We start from the raw sequence: 20707 nt of genomic DNA, 5'->3' as shown, positions 1-20707 counted from the left end.
CTAAGACCGCCGGGGCATTTTTTCCCTCTTTAGGAGGTTTTTTCCCCCGTGCATTGTATATACGCCCATCACTCTAGGGCTATCCATCTTTCCATAGCACACTAAGTAATACACTCTCTATTGTGTGCCTTGAGCGTCCTTCGACTTCTCCAAGCTGTGTGTGTTTCTCTGCAACCCTAATTCCAACAAAAATTAGCAAGAGCGATTGCCCTAAATCGGATGCTGAAAGGGTAGAGATACAAAAGATGACATATTCTTCGGTAGTTGAAAATCTCATGTTTGCCATGGTTAGAACATGACCAGATATTGCATTTGCACTCGGAGTGGTCAGCAGGCATATAGAAAATCCGTGCAAAAAGCATTGGGAAGCATATCTTGAGATACATCAAGGGTTCAGCCAGCAAGTGCTTACTCTTTAGGAACACTGATGCATCCATAGTTGGATACACTGATTCTAGCAGGTTGTAAGGACACTAGAAGATCCACATCTGGCTACATTTTCTTATTTTCTTGAGTGGTAGTCTCTTGTAGATCGTGTCTCCAAAATTTTACTTCGTCTTTCACCAGAGGCTGAGTATGTGGGAGTTTCCAATGCCAGCAAGAAAGCTGTGTGGTTATCTCGTCTGGTGGGAGACCTTGGTATACACCAGGCTCCAGCAAGGAAGCTGTGTGATTATCTCGTCTAGTGGGAGACCTTGGTATACACCAGACTCTAGCAAGGAAGCTGTGTGGTTATCTCGTCTAGTGGGAGACCTTGGTATACACCAAATTTGAGCGTTACATTGTGATAGCCAAAGTGCGATTTTGTTAGCAAAGAACCCCATATTTCATTCCAAATCAAAATACATCAAGGTCAGGTATCATGTGATATGGGATAACTTGCCTAGCAAACACATTAAGTTAGCCAAAGTCCACACGGATGAGAACCCAATGGATGCTTTGACAAAGAGTCTATCTTCAGAGCGGTTTGCACATTTCATGGAGGTGATGCTTGTAGGGTGAAGCTATGGTCATGCTTCACCCTTGTATAGTTGTACATACAGACCCTTACACTTATAGCCACTTAGGCCACGTTGGTCTTTAAGTGTGGGTTCATGCCAATTAGCCAACCGCCCATCACTAGTCACTAACCCTCTATTCTTTGGATGTAACGAAAGAATAAGGAGTGGTGAGCATTATTCTCACCGAGAGCTCCACCAAAACCTACATCCTTGCTTTATTGCACTGCACCGCGCGCACACGCGCATGCGCTCCCGCAGCGCCTCACATGTTAGAGATGCCAAAGCTAGTCAAAAAGAGGTAAAAACAAAGGAAAAGAGTTGACACTTGTGCTACTTGCACAAGTTTATCAAAATGAAAAAAAGGCTAGTCTCAATGCGAATATGAGCTAAAAAATAGCTAGAGAACTAATAATGACTCAATAATCGACAAATGTATGATTATGTGTATGTGATTTGATGTGTATGTGCTTGCTTACATTGAGAGTGGTCATTTCATCATTGGTTGTGTGAGCACTTTGTTGAGTGTGTGGATGTGCATTTGCGTGCATTCTATGCTTGATTGATGAGTTTGTGTGCATGCTTTATCATAAGGTTAGTGTGATTTTAGCTTAAGATTGAGTGTGTGCATAGCCACATCTCTATCTTTTCTTGCTTGAATTGGTAGATTAGCTCATGTACGGTTGTAGCACCAAGTTTAGATTCCAATAGTCATTATATGGTACCTCCATTACATTCTCTCTCTCTTCAAAAAGCACAAAGAAATACATGTAAGCATGACTTTTCCTTGATAGAGATGAATGCTTACTTCATCCCAAAGTTGTAGCATCATTCTATTTCTAGAGCTTGGCTTGAGCTCGTTGCCTGCTCTTGTGCTTTTCCAAGTCATGTATGTACTTGCACAACCCTAATGATAACATAATTATACAAAGTCTTTTCAATGATTATTTTTTTCCAAATACTCTGTGTTTAAAGAGAAAGGTAATGGGTAACATGCTCAACTCATGATACAAAACTTTGTAGTAGATTGCAAAACATATTCAAAAATTTCCCAACTAAACTATTGTGTCTTAAGTGATTTTCAATAACCTAAAACCAATTGTTGCAACGAGTTTCTTTGTAGATAGAATATATGATACTAAACCTAAGATCTTTTGTGTCTAACAACTAATACATCTCATGAGTATAATAGTGTTAGCGAGAGAATCTCCTCACAATACGCGATGAGAGTAGTACAACATTCTAACTTAGTGAAATCCATCGATATTGCCCAAATGGTATTCCTTTCTTTTGTCTAATGTGCCCTAATTTAATATTTCATATGTTCATAGTTGTCATTAAGATAAGTGAGTCAAAAGCCTATGTTCAACAATTTTACTTAACCTTAAAACATAAATGGTTGAATGAGTAACCCTTAACATTGATTTTGCTATATTCATGAATAGTAGCCTCCATGCACACCACAAACATGCACCAAGAAGAAATCCATAAACACAAGAATTTGTCACCATATATTATGCTTTAGCGACCAGTTTTTCATATCTTTTTAAGTGTTTTTTTTACAAGAATGTGTTTTAAAGATCATTTTCTTCACTGAAACAAGTACTTTAAAAAACAAATATGTGTTTTTTGATATTTTCTCAAAGGGAATGATTCCATGTTTGCGAATATATCCTTAGTTGTGAAACTTGAGTAGATTAAAAGGCTTAACTTTATACTTTTTCACATGTGCTTTGGCTATTCATAGTAGATGATACTTAATTAGGTAAAAACAACAAGAGAAGGAAATCCAAGAAGTGAAGAGCTAGAGAGTGGTGAAAAGACACTTTGCATGCATGTTTTGCAACAATGCAAGCTATCTCTTCTTGCATGTCTCTTATGATTTATTTAGGTCTCAATAGGATGTAGCACTTGCATGAGGGAGATAAACAAAGGGGGGTTATGGTATGCATACGAAAGAAGAACACAAAGACTACTTGCAAGAATGCAAGCTATCTCTTCTTGCACATCTCTTGTGAATTATATAGATCTCAAAAGGAGAGGAGATATATGAAGACGATTACATCACATTTGTGATGATGATATGGTGATCACCAGAAGAACACTTATATGATGATGCGATCACATGAGTGGCATAAAGGTATTGACTATGCATCACAAACACATGGTACTATGTTGGTTCAAGATATGATGGTATGTAATCCAAGGTGCTGACTTATACAAAGTTGCATTGGTACAAAACCATATGGGAGAGGCTCAATTATTTGGACTCTTAATACTGCACTCTCTTTCACTCTTAGTGATCGTTTTTTTTTTCTTTAAATTTAAGCAATTGCCTATCTATTTTCATTTAGTAATCATTAAACACGTATCTATGAATCTTTATTTTTGTTGCGGGTGGTGATAGCAACCTTATTGCAAATTAGTGACAAGGCTATTAGAGAGACTTCTACAAACTGACCTAGACTTCACTATCTCAAGGCAAGGAGATAAGTGAGACAGTCAAGAACGGTCACTATGATATGAAGGAAGAGAGAATTCCAACAAATATGCTTTTACGATGTTGCTCGATGTACGCTCCCACCCTCGCCATCGCTATCACTCCCCCCTCTATTCGCATCCCATCGTCCATGTGCACGCACTGCTCTGCTGCCGTTGCCTGCTCTGTGCTCAGCTGCCGGCCTCAGCCCCGCGCCCCCAAGCAACCCCCCCCCCCCCCCCTTTTGAATTTCCCATCCTTACCCTCCTTTGCGTCACTTTCTCAGCTCGCAAGTAGACTGTATTTCAGCCTACTCTGAGTATCTCGTCACCATCGCCCTTCTTGATTCAGCAGCAGACACGGAATGGCGGCTTCTGCTCCACCTCAAAGGGACTCTATAGAAGCCCCCTCGCCTGACACCACGGAGCCGACCCTTCGACTTGCTCTCTCGCCAGAAGAGCAAGCGAGCTTGATGGCTGAAGTGGAACGCTTGCAAGCCACTTCGGTTATCTGCACGATCATTGGCACTCGGCCCAGCCGGGGTGAAGTTCAGGATCTACTTCAGGCCCACCTCTCCGATGTGGGCAAGATCACTAATGTCCATATACTCGGGAGAGGGTACTACCAGATAGAGTTTGAGTCTCCATAGATGATGGCCAAGGTGATTACGATGAGCCTGCTCAGCATCCGAGCAACTCGAGCTTACTTCAAACGATGGAATCATGGTTTTGACCCTACTAGAGATGTGCTTGAGGAGGAGGCCGACTTGCCGATTTCGGTATGCTTCCCATTCCTGAGGCGAGAGTACCTCCCTCTTCTCCCCACGATTGGTTCCATGTTCGGGACAGTTCTGGAGTCTACTGTAGCTTCAATTGTGACCGAGGCCGCAAGTTTACCTACAGTGCGGGTTCTTGTTTGAGACACACTCCCTTCCGAAGGTGGTACTGCTACCTCGGGTGAGTGGGGGTTCGATTAGACAGAGTGTCAAGCATTCGGGTCTCTCGAACCAGTGTTTCATTTGCAGAGAGATGGGCCATTTAGCAAAGTCCTGTCCTCGCAAGAGTTCTCGACCCACAGCGCATGCGCAACCTCCTAAGGCTAAGCATGCCCAGCAACCAGATACACAGGATGCACAGGCTGGTACCTTGACAGAGACCAACGATCAGATAGCTGATGGCTGGCAACAGGTGCTTGCCTGCCGTCGACAGGGGCGGACTCGCCCCACTGCTTCCCCTGGTGGCCGACTCCTGCAGCTTAGTAGCAATGGGTTCCGATAGGAAACCGCTTTGACCCCCTTCAGGAAGACCCGCGTGAGGAGGCCCTGTCCACTTCAGATCCTCCACCTCCACCTCCACCTCCACCTCCTCCTCCCTCAGACGCTGCCACTCCACCTCCCCCGCCTCCCGTTCCTCCTCTCTCCCCGGTGGGACCCACAACCTCATCTCCGTGGTCCCAGCCTCATCTCCCGACCCCTCCTTCACTCCTCCTTAGACATACGGGACTGGACACGCATCTTCCATGAGGCAATCTCTTGGTAGTGCTTTCGCTACGAGCCGTGTGGCTCAGGAGAGACAACCCCATCTGAAGCCGCCTTTTCTGGTACAGACTTCTTCTTTTGTAGCATTCCCTAGAGGTTTGACTAGCTTTGACATTCGTTTGACTAGCTTTGACATTCGCACACGCTGGGACTTCTTCGACTATAGCTTCACACGGTTCCTGGTGACTCTTCTCCTGACCTCGAGGACGCTTGCTTTTGAGTCCACGTCCTCTTTCTTGCATTGAGGCTTTGGACACAACGGTGGGTTTCTCCTTCCTGTTGTGTGGTAGGGATCCTACAAAGTGGACCCTGCACACAGTTCTTGACTGGCTCGAGATTCAGGCTATTGAGTTCTCACACCACACAAGGTACTTAGGGGTGACAGATCTGGTACAGACACTTTGGCCTCTTGCCAAGTTCAGCGTGACGCCATCGGATGCAGCGGGTTGCAGGCACATTGTGGTGCATCTGTTTTCTGACACTCAGAGCTCTCCTTGCTATGTATTTGTACATAAGGATTCTTGGACAGAGGATGTAGCCCTACAGGCTGCCCGCTCGGCTTGGGCAGGGGGTGGGACACTCACTCCATACGCGCTTGTCTAGAGGTCGTTCGGATGCGGATTACTCCCCATCCAAAGCGGCCTCAAAGATAGCGAGGTTGGCTGCTGTTGCAGCATCTATTTAGTCTCACTAAGTCCATGAGGATCACCTCATGGAATGTGCAGGGATTAGGAGGGCCCTAGTTTCAACGTCTGAGGGATTGGCTGTATCAAGAGCTTCAGCGATGCCTTGTGGGTGGCGAGATTCATATTCTTATGCTATAGGAGCATCATCTGTGTGAGAGCCGCATTAGACGGGTCAGTTGCTTCAGAGCCAGAGGACATGCGTGCAGTTGCTATTGAATTTTACCATGACGTGTTGTCAGCAGAGCCTCAGTCAGAGTATCAGGATGCATGCAGAGAGCAGGTTTGGGCACAAATTCCTTGTCTTGTGACTGAGGAGATGCGCCAGAGGCTTGAGCTACCTCTTCAGCTAGAGGAGCTCCACGCTGCCCTCGGAGCACTTCCCGTGGTAGCTGTCAAGGTGAGGATTGTTGGACTCCCAGTTTTTTCTTAGAATACTGGGACTTTCTTGGCTCAAACCTCTGCAGTGCTTTTCAGTGCATCTTACACACAGGAGACATGCCTCATAGCATGAGTGAGGGCTTGATTTACCTCATTCCCAAGGAGGGTGGCTCCTTGGATGAGATTTGGCAACGGCGGCGCATCACCATCCTTAACTCGGTCTACAAAATTCCTGCACCAAGGCTCTGTGTTTGAGGATTCAGCCACTTCTAGAGAGCATTATACATGGGACCCAGACAGGTTTTGTCAAGGAGCACAGTATCCTTGACAACATCTTTACTTTTTGGGAGGCATCTGCCCTCGCGTGCCTCCATGGTGAGGATCTAGTGATACTTCTTCTTGATTTTGAGAGGGCCTACGATAAGAGTTGACTAGGACTTTCTGGAGGGCACTCTACGAGGATGGGCTTCTCAGATGTCTGGATTAGAGGTGTGTCAGCTCTTTACAAACGTGCACACAGTCAAGTGCTTTTGGCAAGAGGTAGAGGAGATCGTTTCATGCTCACATGTTTGGGTCAGACAGGGCTGCCCTATTGCCCTCTTCTTCTTTCTGTTCTATGCTGAGGTGATGAGTAGATTTTTTGTTTCACGGCAGGTTCGTTTACGTGACTTAACGCTCCCTATTCAAGGCGATGAGCTACTGTATGTTGAGTTTGCAGACGACTTAGTTTTGTACTTGGAGGTTTAGGAGGCCAACCTACATAGGTGTGAGCAGGCTCTTGAGACGCTTTGTTGTGCATCAGGTGCACTAATCAACTCGAGGAAGACAATGGATTTCTCAGTTGGTTGTGCTACTATGCCTAATTGGCTGCCAAGTGAGTGCATTAGATGGATCCCCCCAAGGACTGCAATTTGATACTTGGGCTGTCAGGTTGGCTTGGACTTGTCTCCTAAGTAGAAAATAGCTCCCCTCCTTCTGTACTAGGAGGAAGCTGTTACATTGGAGCTCGGCACGACTTTCTTTGGTAGGGAGAGTTGTAGTGGCCAACTAGGTGGTGTTGGCTACTATGTGGTACATCACTTCTTGTTGGATCTTTTCGAGCTCTTGCATCAGTCGGGTAGAGAGGCTGATCAAGAACTTCCTTTGGTCAAGGCGCGACACTCAGATAGTCTAGGCCAAAGTGGCATGGCAGGTCATCACTCTACTTTGTTCTCACAGGGGGGTTGGTAATCATAGACCCAACACAACAGAGCATAGCCCTTCTTGGGAAGTTTGTTGTCAAAGGACTACTTCCAGGGGAGGAGCCTTGGAAGGATTTTTTGCTTCAGCAGCTAAGAGCTAGAGTGCCTTATGCAGGAGGCTCTTGGAAACCCTCCACCAGATGGAGATTCACAGAGATGCGCAGAGTTGGCTTGAGCAAGAGAGTGGAGGATCGTTTTACTGGGAGCCTGATTCGCTCTTGGAGAGCAGGTGCGAAGAGGCCTGGAGCAGCACCAATCCACTTGCATGGAGGAGTGCCTGAGACAACCCCTTGTTTGGAAACCCATGGTCAGCACTTAGAGAGGCCACTTGGTTGGTAGTAGGCCTCAGGTTTCGTAAGGTCCCATGGCTGAGGGTCCAGCACGCACTCTAGGTAACTGGCTACAGTTCTCAGGTTTGTCAGAGGAACTTCAAAGCATCCAGCTACAGGGCATAAGAGGGGTTCAGAGCATGTGTCAGGACATCAAAGAGACATTACCAGTTGAGTGGCTTACACCTCTCGAGTCGGCAGTGCCCAGATGGATGGGGGCCTTCACACGACCAGAGGTCCTCATCGCAGTTTGGGCTTGCTCAGAGAGTGTACCCTCCATGTTTTTTGAGCTACAAGGCAAGGGTCGATTACACAAAGTCTTAGTAGAGGCCCCACACAGGTTGCAAAGTGTTGTTTTCAAAGAATCCGAGTTGTGGGCATCTGTGGGAGGACATGTCATAGATCATGGCTCGACAGCTCTTGGGACAAGCCACTGGAAGCTGTGGGCTTGGGAGAGCTGTCCACTGGCACGAGTGCAATGGGATCCTGGAGAGTGGTTTTAGAGGGATTGTCACCAGGAGGTGTATTTTTCATGTTGCCCTCCATAAATAAGTACTAGATATTTTTATTTATTTTTATTTTTACTTGTTTCCCCCGGACCCTCGAAAAGGTGCAAGTGGACATTGCATGGCCAGTGTGAAACGGCTGCGGCCGAATAGGTTTCTCACATCAGGAGTCTAGGTCGGTCAGTCTGGGATTGATTGAGCCAGTTAGCACTGAATTCTCATGAGTATGGAAGCCTGTGTGCGCCAAATGAAGTCTGGGCCACTCGGCAAGTCACTTATAACTTTATAAGTCAGTGGGAACTAGAAAATTAACTCAAAAGGGGCAAACTGGACACATGGCGGCTGCTGACAGTTTTGCTACTTCCAGCTGAAGAGGGGGCGCCCAAATTGAGACAGGAGGCTGATTTTTTATTGGAAGTGACCTACAGTGTGTGTGTGAGTAGTGGGTGCACGTCTACAGCTTTAATCGAAAGCTTGCCTTCTCCTTTGCCTCATGTAGCACGATGATTTGCTCTCGTGCATCTCTCTCTCCCGTTTGGCACATATGGTAATGTCCCACTAATTGGGCTACTCAGATGAACCTGTACAGTTCTGGGGTTTAGGCGTGTTTGCCAAGGCAAGAGCCTTCTGAACAGGAACCGGATTAGCTATTTGCTAATCCCCCATAGGTACGCACAGTTCCATCGCGAAAGACTGTGAGTTTGGAGAGTTTTCTCGTGTGAAAACTCGTCCAATTCACAGGGGAATTGTCCCATTGTGTGCGAGAGCCCTTGGGACACGCGTAGGCGTGTTTGCTCCGCTAAAAACGATCCGAAATAGGGAATTATAGCCTGTTGTGTTTTTCTGCAAGTTTAGGGTTTCGCACCTAAACTGCAAGGGAACATTGGGGGAGCCTTGTGAGAGCCTTGGGATGCGTGTACACGCTTTTGGGCACCCGGCAGTGAAAAACAGGGAATTACAGTCCGCTGAATTTCTGTGATAGCTTTCACCAGAAAGCTTCCATATAGTGAGGGAATCCATCCTAGACAGGTGCTTTGGACCTACAGGGGTTTTTGCGTCGTTATGCTGCCAAAATCAAGTCGAAAACCTGCGTTTTCAGCCCTCGCCAGGTTTGGACAGCTTTGTGAAAGCTTGTGCTAAGTGGTAGGATCGTCTAACTTAATTTGAATAAAGAAATACCGAAAGGGGCGCGAGTCTTTGGGGCCTACAGGGTGTCGGTCTCGTGTGCGCAATGACATTCTAGTCGCTGGACGCAGCTGTGTTCTCTTCCCTTCTCAGTGCTCTGTGTAAAGTTAACAGGTAATTGAAATAGTACTGCCCTCTACGTTGTATAGGCCGGTTATATGGTTCCATTGACGGGATAGTCACTTTTTCTTCAAAAAGTGCAGTGTGGATTGTTGTGGGTGAAAGCAACACAGAGCTTGTCGTTATGGCAGAGAAGAGAGACCAAGTACCTGAAGAGGGATCTTCCTCACATGGCATAGAGAAAGTTCCTTCAACTCTTCAAGAAGAGGACAGGTTGTTTAGAACTCAACTACGTTGCTGCATGGACATGTTTCAACAGTTGGCTAACAACCCAAGGATGCAGGAGTTTTTACAGGCTCCGACACAGGGTTTTCACCCTCCTACACAAGGCATGACTGAGCCGTTGCAGGAAAAGGAGATTTCCAATTCGCAGAGGACTCATGATGCTCGAGGGAAAGTCCATGTGGTTGAGCAACTAGCGGTGTCCAATGATCCAAAGCAACTTGCTTTAGCTAGTCAGGAACCGTTTGTGAATGGTCAAGGGAGTAATGAGCAAGCTATGCGTCAAACCCTTCCATTACCTATTACTTATCCTGGTTATTTTGAAGGTGGTTCAGTGTTTCAAGCTATGGCTGGACCTTCCACAGCTTATATGCCAAGGAATGTGTTCGGGACAATGCAAACAGGCATGGGTAACCCTATGTACGCAAACATGGGTGTCCAACCAGGTTTTCAGGGTGCCTATGGCCAGTTTCGAGTGCCTGGAACACAATTTGGTATGGCTGGTTTTTCGCAACCATACATACAAAATACAGATATGACAGGTAAAACAATTGATGCTAGTGTTGGAATGAACAATCATGGAGCACCACTGTTACAAGCACCTATTTATGATAATGTGGCTCCTTTGAGTCAGCTTAAGGATTACAAGGAAGGTGGGCAGGGAGTGAATTTCAAAGGAACTGAGGATCAATTGAAGGCTTTGACCTTCATACAGCAGTTTGATGCAGCTTATGCTGGAGGAAACTTCACGGAATCTTCAAAGATACGCAAGGCTGCCACTTTCTTGAAAGGGAATGCGCTTCAATGGTGGACCGCATTGTTGAACCAGGGTCAAGCCCCAACAATGTGGGTCCAATTCAAACAGCTTTTTTGCGCCTACATGGCTGACAAACACTTTTGAAGTGGATGTGATGACAGAATGGCACAAGTTGAATGCTAAACATTGTGCGAATCTAGAAGAGTACAATAAACAATTTTGGGCCGCACTGTTGTCAGTTACCTCTTACAGGTTTGTGCCATTGTCAGAACAGATTGAGAAGTACTCTTGCGAATTGCCCAAGAAAATCAGGGACTACTGCACAAAGACTATTGTCATGAATATGTTTCAGTTGATTGAGAATGCAAGAGTGGCTAGCAATCTGTCGAAGGGAGATTCCGATGGATTTAACAGCCACAAGAAAGGGTCTCAGGGCAAACAGTTTTCAGCCAAGGGCAATGTTGCAACAAAGCCTTCTGACATTCATTTGCAAAATGTCCTTCCTGGCCAAGAAATGCTACATTTGTGAACAGGAAGGACATTTTGCAAATGAATGTCCACAGAAGAAGTCACAGGATAAGGATGACAAGTCCGACCATAAAGGGAAGATGCCAAAGCCAAGTGGAGGACTTGTTCCAGATTTGGTTGGAGACCAGCCAAACATAGGATGCCACGGAGTTGTGCAGAGCTTGGGGCAAAGTTAGAGACCAAACAATGTTGGTTCTCTTTGATCCAGCAGCCCGTGCAAATTTTATATCACCAGAATTGGCATCAAAGTTGGGCATTCGTACAGAGGAGATGGGTATGACAGGGGAAGCAGGTTTGGCATGCCTAGGTCATTCAGAGCCTGTTACTCCCATTTTAGGGAAGCTTCGTCTGCACATTCAGAGGTATGTGGATGCGGAAGAATTTCATATTATGCCACTTGAGGGCTGTGATGTGTTACTGGGTATCCCATGGTGTTACAGGTTGCATGCTATGGTGGATACTTACAACAAAAAGATTACCCTTGTACATAGAAAAAAGACTCATGTCCTTGATGTAAAGCTTAAAGGCGAGTCTGTTCCAGTTGTTTCTGCTTCTGCTATTTCATCTGTAATAAAGAATCATCTTTCTGCGTACTTGATCTTTGCAAAAGAAGTACCTCAAGTTGTATCTAATTTGTCTACCTTAGATAAAGACATGTCAACTTTTTTGAGTGGTTTCAGTGATTGTTTTTCGGACTCTTTGCCAGGGGAGTTACCTCCTGAGAGACCTGAGGATCATACCATAGATCTTGTGCCAGGTTCTAGTCCACCGAATAGACCACCATACAGGGTTAGTGCAGCCCAGCAGAAAGAGATTATGAGTCAGGTCAACGAGCTTTTAGAGAAGGGGCTGATTCAGCCGTGTTCATCCCCTTTTTGTTCGCATGTACTCTTAGTGCAGAAGAAGGATGGTTCATGGCGTATGTGCATTGACTATCGCGCCTTGAATAAGAATACCATTAAGAACAGGTTCCCAATACCAAGGATAGATGACATTCATGATCAGCTTGAGGGAGCGTCATTGTTTACAAGAATAGACCTAAAGAGTGGGTACCATCAGATACGCATTAGGCAAGAAGATGTCCATAAGACTGCGTTCATGCCATTTGGTCTCACAAATGCTCCTGCCACCTTTAATAGAATGATGGACAGAATTTTTAGACCACATAGAAATTTTGTGGGTACCTTCTTTGATGACATGATTGTCTACTCGAAGTCTCAAGAGGAGCATAGGGATCACTAGACTGCAGTTTTCAATGAGTTACATAAGAACAAGCTACTCATTAATGCGAAGAAGAGTGAGTTCTTTTTGCAAGAGATTCACTTCCTTGGGCACATTGTTTCAAAGGATGGGGTATGCATGGATCCTGCCAAAGTGGAAGCAATTAGGTCATGGCCAGACTTGAAGTCCGTACATGACATTCGAAGCTTTCTAGGCTTATGTTCCTACTGGCAGGAGGTTCATCCGAAATTTTGCTGAGATTGCTTCTCCACTCTATGCATTGCAAGGAAAAGGAGTTATTTTCAAGTGGACAGCCAAGAAAATTTTAGCGTTTAAACACTTGAAAGAGAAACTAACTTCAGATCCAGTAATCATTTTGCCAGATCTTTCGAAACCTTTTGTGGTTCAGTGTGATGCGTGTGGCCATAGTCTTGGTGCATTTCTAATGCAGAATGGCCGAGTAGTGACATATGAGAGCAGAATTCTTTTGAAGATTGAAAGGAACTTGCAAGTCTATGAGAAAGAATTGTTGGCAGTAATTCATGCTCTCACTAGTTGGAAACACTATCTGCTAGGGGCTGATTTTGTTGTCCAAACGGATCATCAAACCTTGCGATATTTTCTCACACAGACGAAGTTATATGAGAAACACATGCGATGGGCAAACATTTTGTCAATGTTCCATTTTCCGATTGTGCATGTGCAAGGGAAAAAGAACGTGGTGGCTGATGCGTTGTCACGAAAGCCCCAAATTTCAGCAGTGTCAGTTCCGCACCATTGTGAACTAGACGAAATGAAGACACATATGCTGAAGATTCAGATTTTCCAAGGATCTATGACCAGCTTGTTGATGGGCAATATCATGAGCACTATATGCTTAAGAATGACTTTCTCATGATGCATGGAAAGTTATGCGTTACTAAACAGTTACGGCCAAAGATTTTGATGCAAAGTCACGCTCCACCTTATGCTGGGCATCGTGGAATTGATGCGACAATCAAAGGAGTTGAGGCATTCTTCTATTCGCCAGCTTTACGTCAAGATGTTGACACATTTGTAAGATCATGCTTAGTCTGCCAAAAAGTCAAATTTGACAGGCAAAAGCAACCGGGATTGTTGCAGCCATTGCCGATCCCTGATAGGCCATGGGAAAGCATACCAATGGATTTTATCTTTGATCTTCCAAGAATGCAAACAGGCAATGATGAGATTTGGACTATCATTTGCAGGTTCAGTAAGCAAGCCCATTTTATTCATGTTAAAAAGAAGATAAAGCCAGAACACATGGTCAAGATATTTATGAGCAATATCTTTAAATACCACGAGATGCCTCAGTCAATTGTCAGTGACACGGATCCACGTATAACGAGTCTTTTCTGGAAGGCATTGTTTGAGAACATGGGCAAACTGATGGACAGTCAGAAGAGGCAAATTCTATTGTCCTGGATCTACTCAAATGTCATGTGTCAGAGCACGAGGCAACTTGGGAACACCATCTCCCATTGGTTGAATATGCTTACAATAACACTATGCATACGTCAACAGGTAAGGCACCATTTGAGATAGTGGAAGGAGGGAAGAAAGTCCCCCCCATTTTACAGACTAAGGACAAGATATTTGAGGCAGATAAGTATGTACAAGATGTGGATGAAACATACAGGAAGATAAAGATTGCTCTTGAGAAGACTCATGCTAAGCAAAAGAAAGTTGCTGATCGTCACCGTCGTGAACTTATATTTTCACTTGGTGATTACGTGCTTTTGCGCTTTGAAAAAGCCAGGTTAAGGAAAAGGAAAGGCAAGGAACGTTTGTTTCCTAAGCTCAGTATGCGATATTATGGTCCTTTTCAGATTTCAGAAAAGATCAGCGATGTAGCTTACAGGTTGAAGCTACCAGAAGACCGGAAAATACATAATGCTTTTCATGTCAGCCTTATAAGACCCTTTGTTGGTGATGTGCCAGAGAATATGCTTGATGAGGAACAACCCGAAGTGGAAGAATTGGATGAACCTTGTTCCTTCATAAATATTGGCACATAAAGAAAGAAAGGTTAGAGGAAAGGTTGCAAGACGCTATTTGGTGAAGTTCAAGAACTATCCATCGTTGGATGCCAAATGAATGGAAGAGTCTGAATTGGTTGATTCACCTCAGCTATTGCAATTGTATCTTGAAGCGTTTCAAATGGAACCCACAGTGACTTCATGTACCCTTTTTGGAGCACGGCAAGAGCATGGTTCATGATGCTCAAGAGAGTAGTTAAGCAATTGTATCTACTCTTTCCATACAGAATTTAGCTAGAGAAGTTTGTGCTCGAGCGTACGCTAGAAGACTTCTATGCTTAATATATGTGTTGTAGCCAGGTTGTAGTCATAGAATATATGTGATATCAGGAGATACCGCATGTATTATTGGCATGCAGGCGCCTCGCTTGCTGTATTTCAAGGGTGGGGTGTGTCACCAGGAGGTGTATTTTTCCTGTTGCCTTCCATAAATAAGTACTAGATATTTTTTATTTATTTTTATTTTTACTTGTTTCCCTCGAACCCTTGAAAAGGTGCAAGTGGACATTGCATGGCCAGTGTGAAACGGCTGCGGTCGAATAAGTTTCTCACATCAGGAGTCTAGGTCGGTTAGTCTGGGACTCATTGAGCCAATTAGCACTGAATTCTCATGAGTATGGAAGCCTGTGCGCGCCAAATGAAGTCTGGGCCACTCGGCAAGTCACTTATAACTTTATAAGTCAGTGGGAACTAGAGAATTAACTCAAAAGGGGCAAACTGGATACATGGCGGCTGCTGACAGTTTTGCTACTTCCAGCTGAAGAGGGGGCGCCCAAATTGAGAGAGGAGGCTGATTTTTTACTGGAAGTGACCTACAGTGTGTGTGTGTGTGTGAGTAGTGGGTGTAGATCTACAGCTTTAATCGAAAGCTTGCCTTCTCCTCTGTCTCATGTAGCGCGATGATTTGCTCTCGTGCATCTCTCTCTCTCACCTTTGGCACATATGGTAATGCCCCACTAGTTGGGCTACTCAAATGAACATGTACACTATTGGGGGTTTATGCGTGTTTGCCAAAGCAAGAGCCTTCTGAACAGGAACCGGATTAGCTAATTGCTAATCCCCCACATGTAAGTACAGTTCCATCGCGAAAGACTGCCAGTTTGGAGAGTTTTCTCACGTGAAAACTCGTCCAATTCACAGGGGAACTGTCTCATTGTGTGCGGGAGCCCTTGGGACACGCGTAGGCGTGTTTGCTCCGCTGAAAACGATCCGAAACAGGGAATTACAGCCTGCTGTGTTTTTCTGCAGGTTTAGGGTTTCACACCTAAACTGCGAGGGAACACCGGGGGAGCCTCGTGAGAGCCTTGGGATGCGTGTACAAGCTTTTGGGCACCCGGCAGTGAAAAACAGGGAATTACAGCCCGCTGAATTTCTGTGACAGTTCACCAGAAAGCTTCCAGATAGCGAGGGAATCCGTCCTAGACAAGTGCTTTTGACCTACAGGGGTTTTTGCACCATTATGCTGCCGAAATCAGGTCGAAAACCTGCGTTTTCAGCCCTCGCTAGGTTTGGACAGCTTTGTGAAAGCTTGTGCTAAGTGGTCGGATCGTCTACCTTAATTTGAATAAAGAAATACCGAAAGGGACGCCAATCTTTGGGGCCTACAGGGTGTCGGTCTCGTGTGCGCAATGACATTCTAGTCGCTGGACGCAACTGTGTTCTCTTCCCTTCTCAGTGCTTTGTGTAAAGTTAACAGGTAATTGAAATAGTACCGTCCTCTACGTTGTATAGGCCGGTTATAGGGACCCTTTCTCCTCAGCCGACCATCCAGGGGCCCCTTTCTTTCAGTACATTGTTCGATTGGTACCTCACATACTGGCAGCACGGAGAGAGACTCGTCCTGCTGCAGCACCTCATTGGCAGGAGGAGGGTCTCACAGCTAAGTTCTTGTCAGCTTTTTGGGCGAGGTTGTGGGACGCCAGACAGCCACAGCGAGTCACGTTGTTCCAGTCACTGGTTGCACATAGAGCTACAGCAGTGGGAAGCTAGCTTGTACATAGTGGCCTCTCAGCAACGTATGCAGCTTGTGGCCATCCTTTGGAGAGTCAACGTCACTGTCTTTGGGACTACCCTATGGCACAGTAGGTGTGGCTTCGGGTCCTTTGGCTGATGCCAGCTCTTTCCATAGCACGGTAGTACACTTGGGGGACAGTTGCCTGGTCCATTCTTACGGGCCCTGCACTACAATTTGAGCTATCCTTCACTAGCACGATGATAGTGATACAAGGGGGTCGACCTACACTCCAGCCTGCTACAAAGCTTACTCCACAAGAGTGGTGCAGTGAGAGAGAGGTGTGTTGGGAGCTCGTCTATGGCCTGACACTTTCGTTCATCTGGCGGGCCCGCTGCTTCCACATCTTTGAGGCTCGCCTTGTGCCACCAGTGGAGACTATTCGAGACTTTTGATTGGAGCTCATCCATACTCTCAGGGCACAATTCAAGAGACTTCAGGGCAACTCCGACCACATGCGGGAGCGTAGAGAGGTGTTCCTTCGACTTTGGCGCCCTGTGTCTTTATTCACCATGGTCCACGGTGTGCTCAGATGGCACTATGATCCACGTGTGTGGCTTTTCCCTCCTCCCATCTCCTGATTTAGCCCTCATTGTACATATGTTGTTTTTCCATAGGGAGAGTCTCCCCATATGATTGTTATAGCCCTCTCTAGCAGAGGTAGTTGTAGCCCTATGGGCAGTTTCATTAACTAGTAGAAGGATTTTTTCTCGGGAAAAAAATTGGTTTTACAATGTGCATTTCATATAGTTTTAGTGATGTGCAGCATAGTTTTTTCTTTGCTACTTAAATTAGTTTGGAGAAAAAACAAAGATCGTTGTCAGCACACTGAGTTCTTTACCAATGACATATACTATAGATGTCCTCTGCTTTCATACCTGCGAATGACACATCCCAGCTAAGTTGTATTGGAATCAATAGGCAAAGAGAGCATTTATTGAATGGAAGACATTCTTATTGTTCACCAGAAAATGTATTCAATGTACATCTCTTCTGGTTCTGATGCACTATGAAGTTGCACCCTGTAAGTACTTGGCGACAAATGTCTCCTTGACCATTACAAAAACATCATCTGAATGAAAGAAGAGGATTAAAAATTGAAGGGACTCCAAAATCTGACCAGTAAGCAAGTGAGCACTCCACTGTCTATTTAAATAGCTGGATTGCTGAACACAAGGGACATCCGATTTCATGTCTGCTCTGCAGCGTAGCCACACTTTTGCTTTAGATAATTTTGGATCTGTTGTGTACACGAGAGATTTCCCTTGTTGCAAAATGATCAACCAAATGAACCCCTTGCAAGCACACTTCCCCTTGAAATAGTCGCAAAAGTACATAGACCCAGCTGTCGTAAGTATCTCCCCAAGTCCTTTTGTCCATCACAAATCACAAGCTCATTGTTCAGCACCACTCTCTAAGCTCAATAGCCCTATAGACACTTGTAGTGGCACAGCATGAGTCTAGTCCACGTATTACCATGCTTGAGCACTGGACTAGGCATAACAAAGAAAAATACCACCCACCCAAAGATTGGCACCCTGCCGCTGTATTGGTTTATGTGCCTTTATCGCTATGTTGTATTGCATCTTTGTCACTATCACCATCTTTACTCAACTGCGTTGCTTCTTTTGCTTTCACTTCCTCCCTGGTGTTTTCTTGTGTTAAAAGTGAGTGTAGCTCAGAGGACTGCAGCAGCTCCACCAATCTGTCCCGTAAAGTTTTTGGCTTCTTTACATGTAGTGCTTCCTCCTGAGCAGCAACATTCTTTTCTGGAAGAATTCCAAGGCGCTGCCAACAGTTAATTCCTGGACATACACCCTGAAAAATACATGAGGTCCATTGATCTCTTACACAAAACCAGATCAAAACCTCAAAATCCCATCCCCCCCCCTCTCTCTCTCTCTCTCTCTCTCTCTCTCTCTCTCTCTCTCTCTCTCTCTCTCTCTCTCTCTCTCTCTCTCTCTCCTTCTTCTTCACACACACACACACACACACACACACACACACACACACACACACACACACACACACACACAGCGCGAGCCGAAAGCGGGGAGCCTTTGAGGAGGCATAGGAGCTAGAGCTATACCGCTTATTCATGAGCATGGACAGTGCCAGAGCATTGCGCACCCTTCGAGAGCCACGACCGCCTATCCCTATCGAGGATCCACAGGTATGGCACAATTATACAGAGAAGGCTTATGAGGTACCAAACCAGCCTCTCATCCCACAAACCCCCCGGGCCTCGCCCCACAAGATCCTCTTTCTTCACAGCAGAGATGGTCAAGAAGGCCATCCACCGTCTACAGCACCGCCGGTCTTCAGATCATACAGGATTACAGAGTGAGAACCTCATTTACGCAGCCACCACTATAGCCCCGTTGATTGCACATGTATTCAACTGGGCTATAGGGGAGGGCTTCCCAGAGGAGTGGACTCGGCACACCATTGTGCCAATCCACAAGTCTAGGGACAGTTTGGACCCAAGGAACTACAAGACTATCATGATAGGCCATACAATGGCCAAGCTATATGGGGAAGTACTTGAGGCTGAGCTCAGTTCATATGGAGAAAATGAGGGCCTACGGGCTCCCGGCAAGGCAGGGTTCAACATATCTTCGTTCTGCACTGCCTCATTGATGGGGCAAAGGTGCGGAAGAAGAAACTCTACAACTGCTTTGTGGATTTCCGCAAAGCGTTTGATAGAGTCCCACAAGAGAGGCTCTTTGGGCGGCTTCAAAGTCTGGAAATACCCTCAAAGATGATATGGGCCATCTACGCTCTATATGAGAGAGTGACTGGGAGTTTGTAGTCTAGGTGGCCGGTCAGAGTCTATTGCTAGCACCATTGGTGTTAAGCAAGGATGCCCCCTCTCTCCGACCCTCTTTGGATTCTACATCGACGAGATCTCCGTTTACATCTTATGAGCGGGAGGAGCAGGAGCAAACCTAGTAGGTATCCGAGTCCACATTATGCTATATGTTGATGACATTGTTTTGATTTCAGAGTCACCAAAGGGCTTACAGAGCCATCTGCGTGCCTTGGATGAGTTCAGTACACATAGAGGACTGATAGTGAACCTTGGGATGACCCAGGTCATGATCTTCCACACCTCCAAATCAGTCGAACGAGCAGCCACTTTTACAGCAACAGGAGGCCCAGTTGAGGTGGTCTCCTCCTATGTCTACCTAGGAGTCACCTTCACTGGCAGACACGGATCCTTCTCCATGGCACACGCCACCACTTAACAGACTCATCCGAGGATATGCAGCTTTGGCCATGTTAGAGCATCAAGCACATTTTCAAGAGCCATGCATGAAGGGCCGTCTATTTGATACATTAGTCACCCTAGCCTTGATGTACGCAGCAGCAATGTGGGCATTGACATATAGCCAGTAGGCGCAGATCGAGAGACCACAGGTATATATGATCTCCCGCCTGTTCCAAGGCAAGCACACAGCGCCACAGGACATCATCAAGGCAGAGCTTGCTTTCTCTTCCCCCCCCCCCCCCATGGCAGTGGAGGCACTCTTTCAGACGATCTCCTTTATCTAGAGAGTGAGAGAGCTCCCGGCCGATGGACTCACACGGGGACACAGATAGCAGAATCTGGATATGATAGAGCTTGGTACAAACAAGTTAGAGCATGGTTCTGAAAGGAATGGTGGTTATGGCGGAAACGTGAGTGAGTCGTTCATGACGTGATTAGTAAGTTAATTATATGAGAGATTAGAGAGAGAAGTTGACACTAATACAATTGCAAATCATGATATCAAACTAATATGCAAAGATGGATACAAAGTAACTAATGATGGCAGTGAGTGAGTGGATACAAAGTGTGTAACTTGGCTTCTTATTTAGGGTTGGGAGAGGGCATTTGGTGAGCTAATCAGTGATGTCAAGTGTATAGGCTTCCAAAGTAGAGGGAGTTCTCACTTGTGGTGGTGTGGATGTGTCACACACCCCAACAAGCCTCCCCGTGTGTGATATAGTAGCACCCAAAAGTATAAAGGTGTCCACAAAGGTGTCCTCCCAGAGAATTGTCAACTAGGTGTAAGACCAAAATCACAACATCCTCCCCAGAGATTTGTCAATTGGGTGTAAAATCAAAGTGTGCACCTCTTCTAGAGATTTGTATGCAACTAGGTGGAAGGTCAAATCAAAATACAATGGGGCTTTATCAGAGATGAAGTCTTGCTGTAAATCTTCAAAGTTTGTGTAAAGAATTGTCGTCGGTGCCAGCTGCAAAGTGTCATTGTTGTTGATGCTCCTCCCCTTCAAATGTGTCGTCAGAATCAAAGTGGATGCCAATGTCAGCATGGCATACAAAATAGATTGTTGTGCAAATGTCTGTAAGGATGGTCTTACTCGATGTCGAGCAGCGTCTAATCCTTGTACAAAGTTGCTTGTTAGTAAGCCAAATGTGATATGCTTTGTTCCAATGCAAAA

The 20707-nt window shown here is 45.6% G+C and overlaps 1 protein-coding gene across 3 annotated transcripts in view; it reads right to left on the bottom strand.

Annotated features, from left to right (window-relative positions):
• Nucleotides 1-17191: 17191 nt before the first annotated feature.
• The window catches only part of LOC147456589 (Glycosyl hydrolase family 47 protein), a 141321-nt gene continuing 137805 nt past the window's right edge, over nt 17192-20707 (bottom strand). For 2 of the 3 annotated variants that reach the window (XM_086515018.1, XM_086515017.1), the window contains one exon: nt 17192-18076. In XM_086515018.1, the coding sequence (XP_086371144.1) occupies nt 17813-18076 (264 nt within the window). In that variant the 3' untranslated portion in view covers nt 17192-17812. The remainder of the gene's footprint in view (nt 18077-20707) is intronic. The other variant, XM_086515019.1, reaches the window with a different exon arrangement.

This window comes from Adiantum capillus-veneris, chromosome 6, assembly GCF_014529385.1.
Source record: "Adiantum capillus-veneris isolate H3 chromosome 6, ASM1452938v2, whole genome shotgun sequence".
Taxonomy (NCBI): domain Eukaryota; kingdom Viridiplantae; phylum Streptophyta; class Polypodiopsida; order Polypodiales; family Pteridaceae; genus Adiantum; species Adiantum capillus-veneris.
Note: the sequence above shows the minus strand (reverse complement) of the source record. Positions and strands in the feature narration are given on the sequence as shown.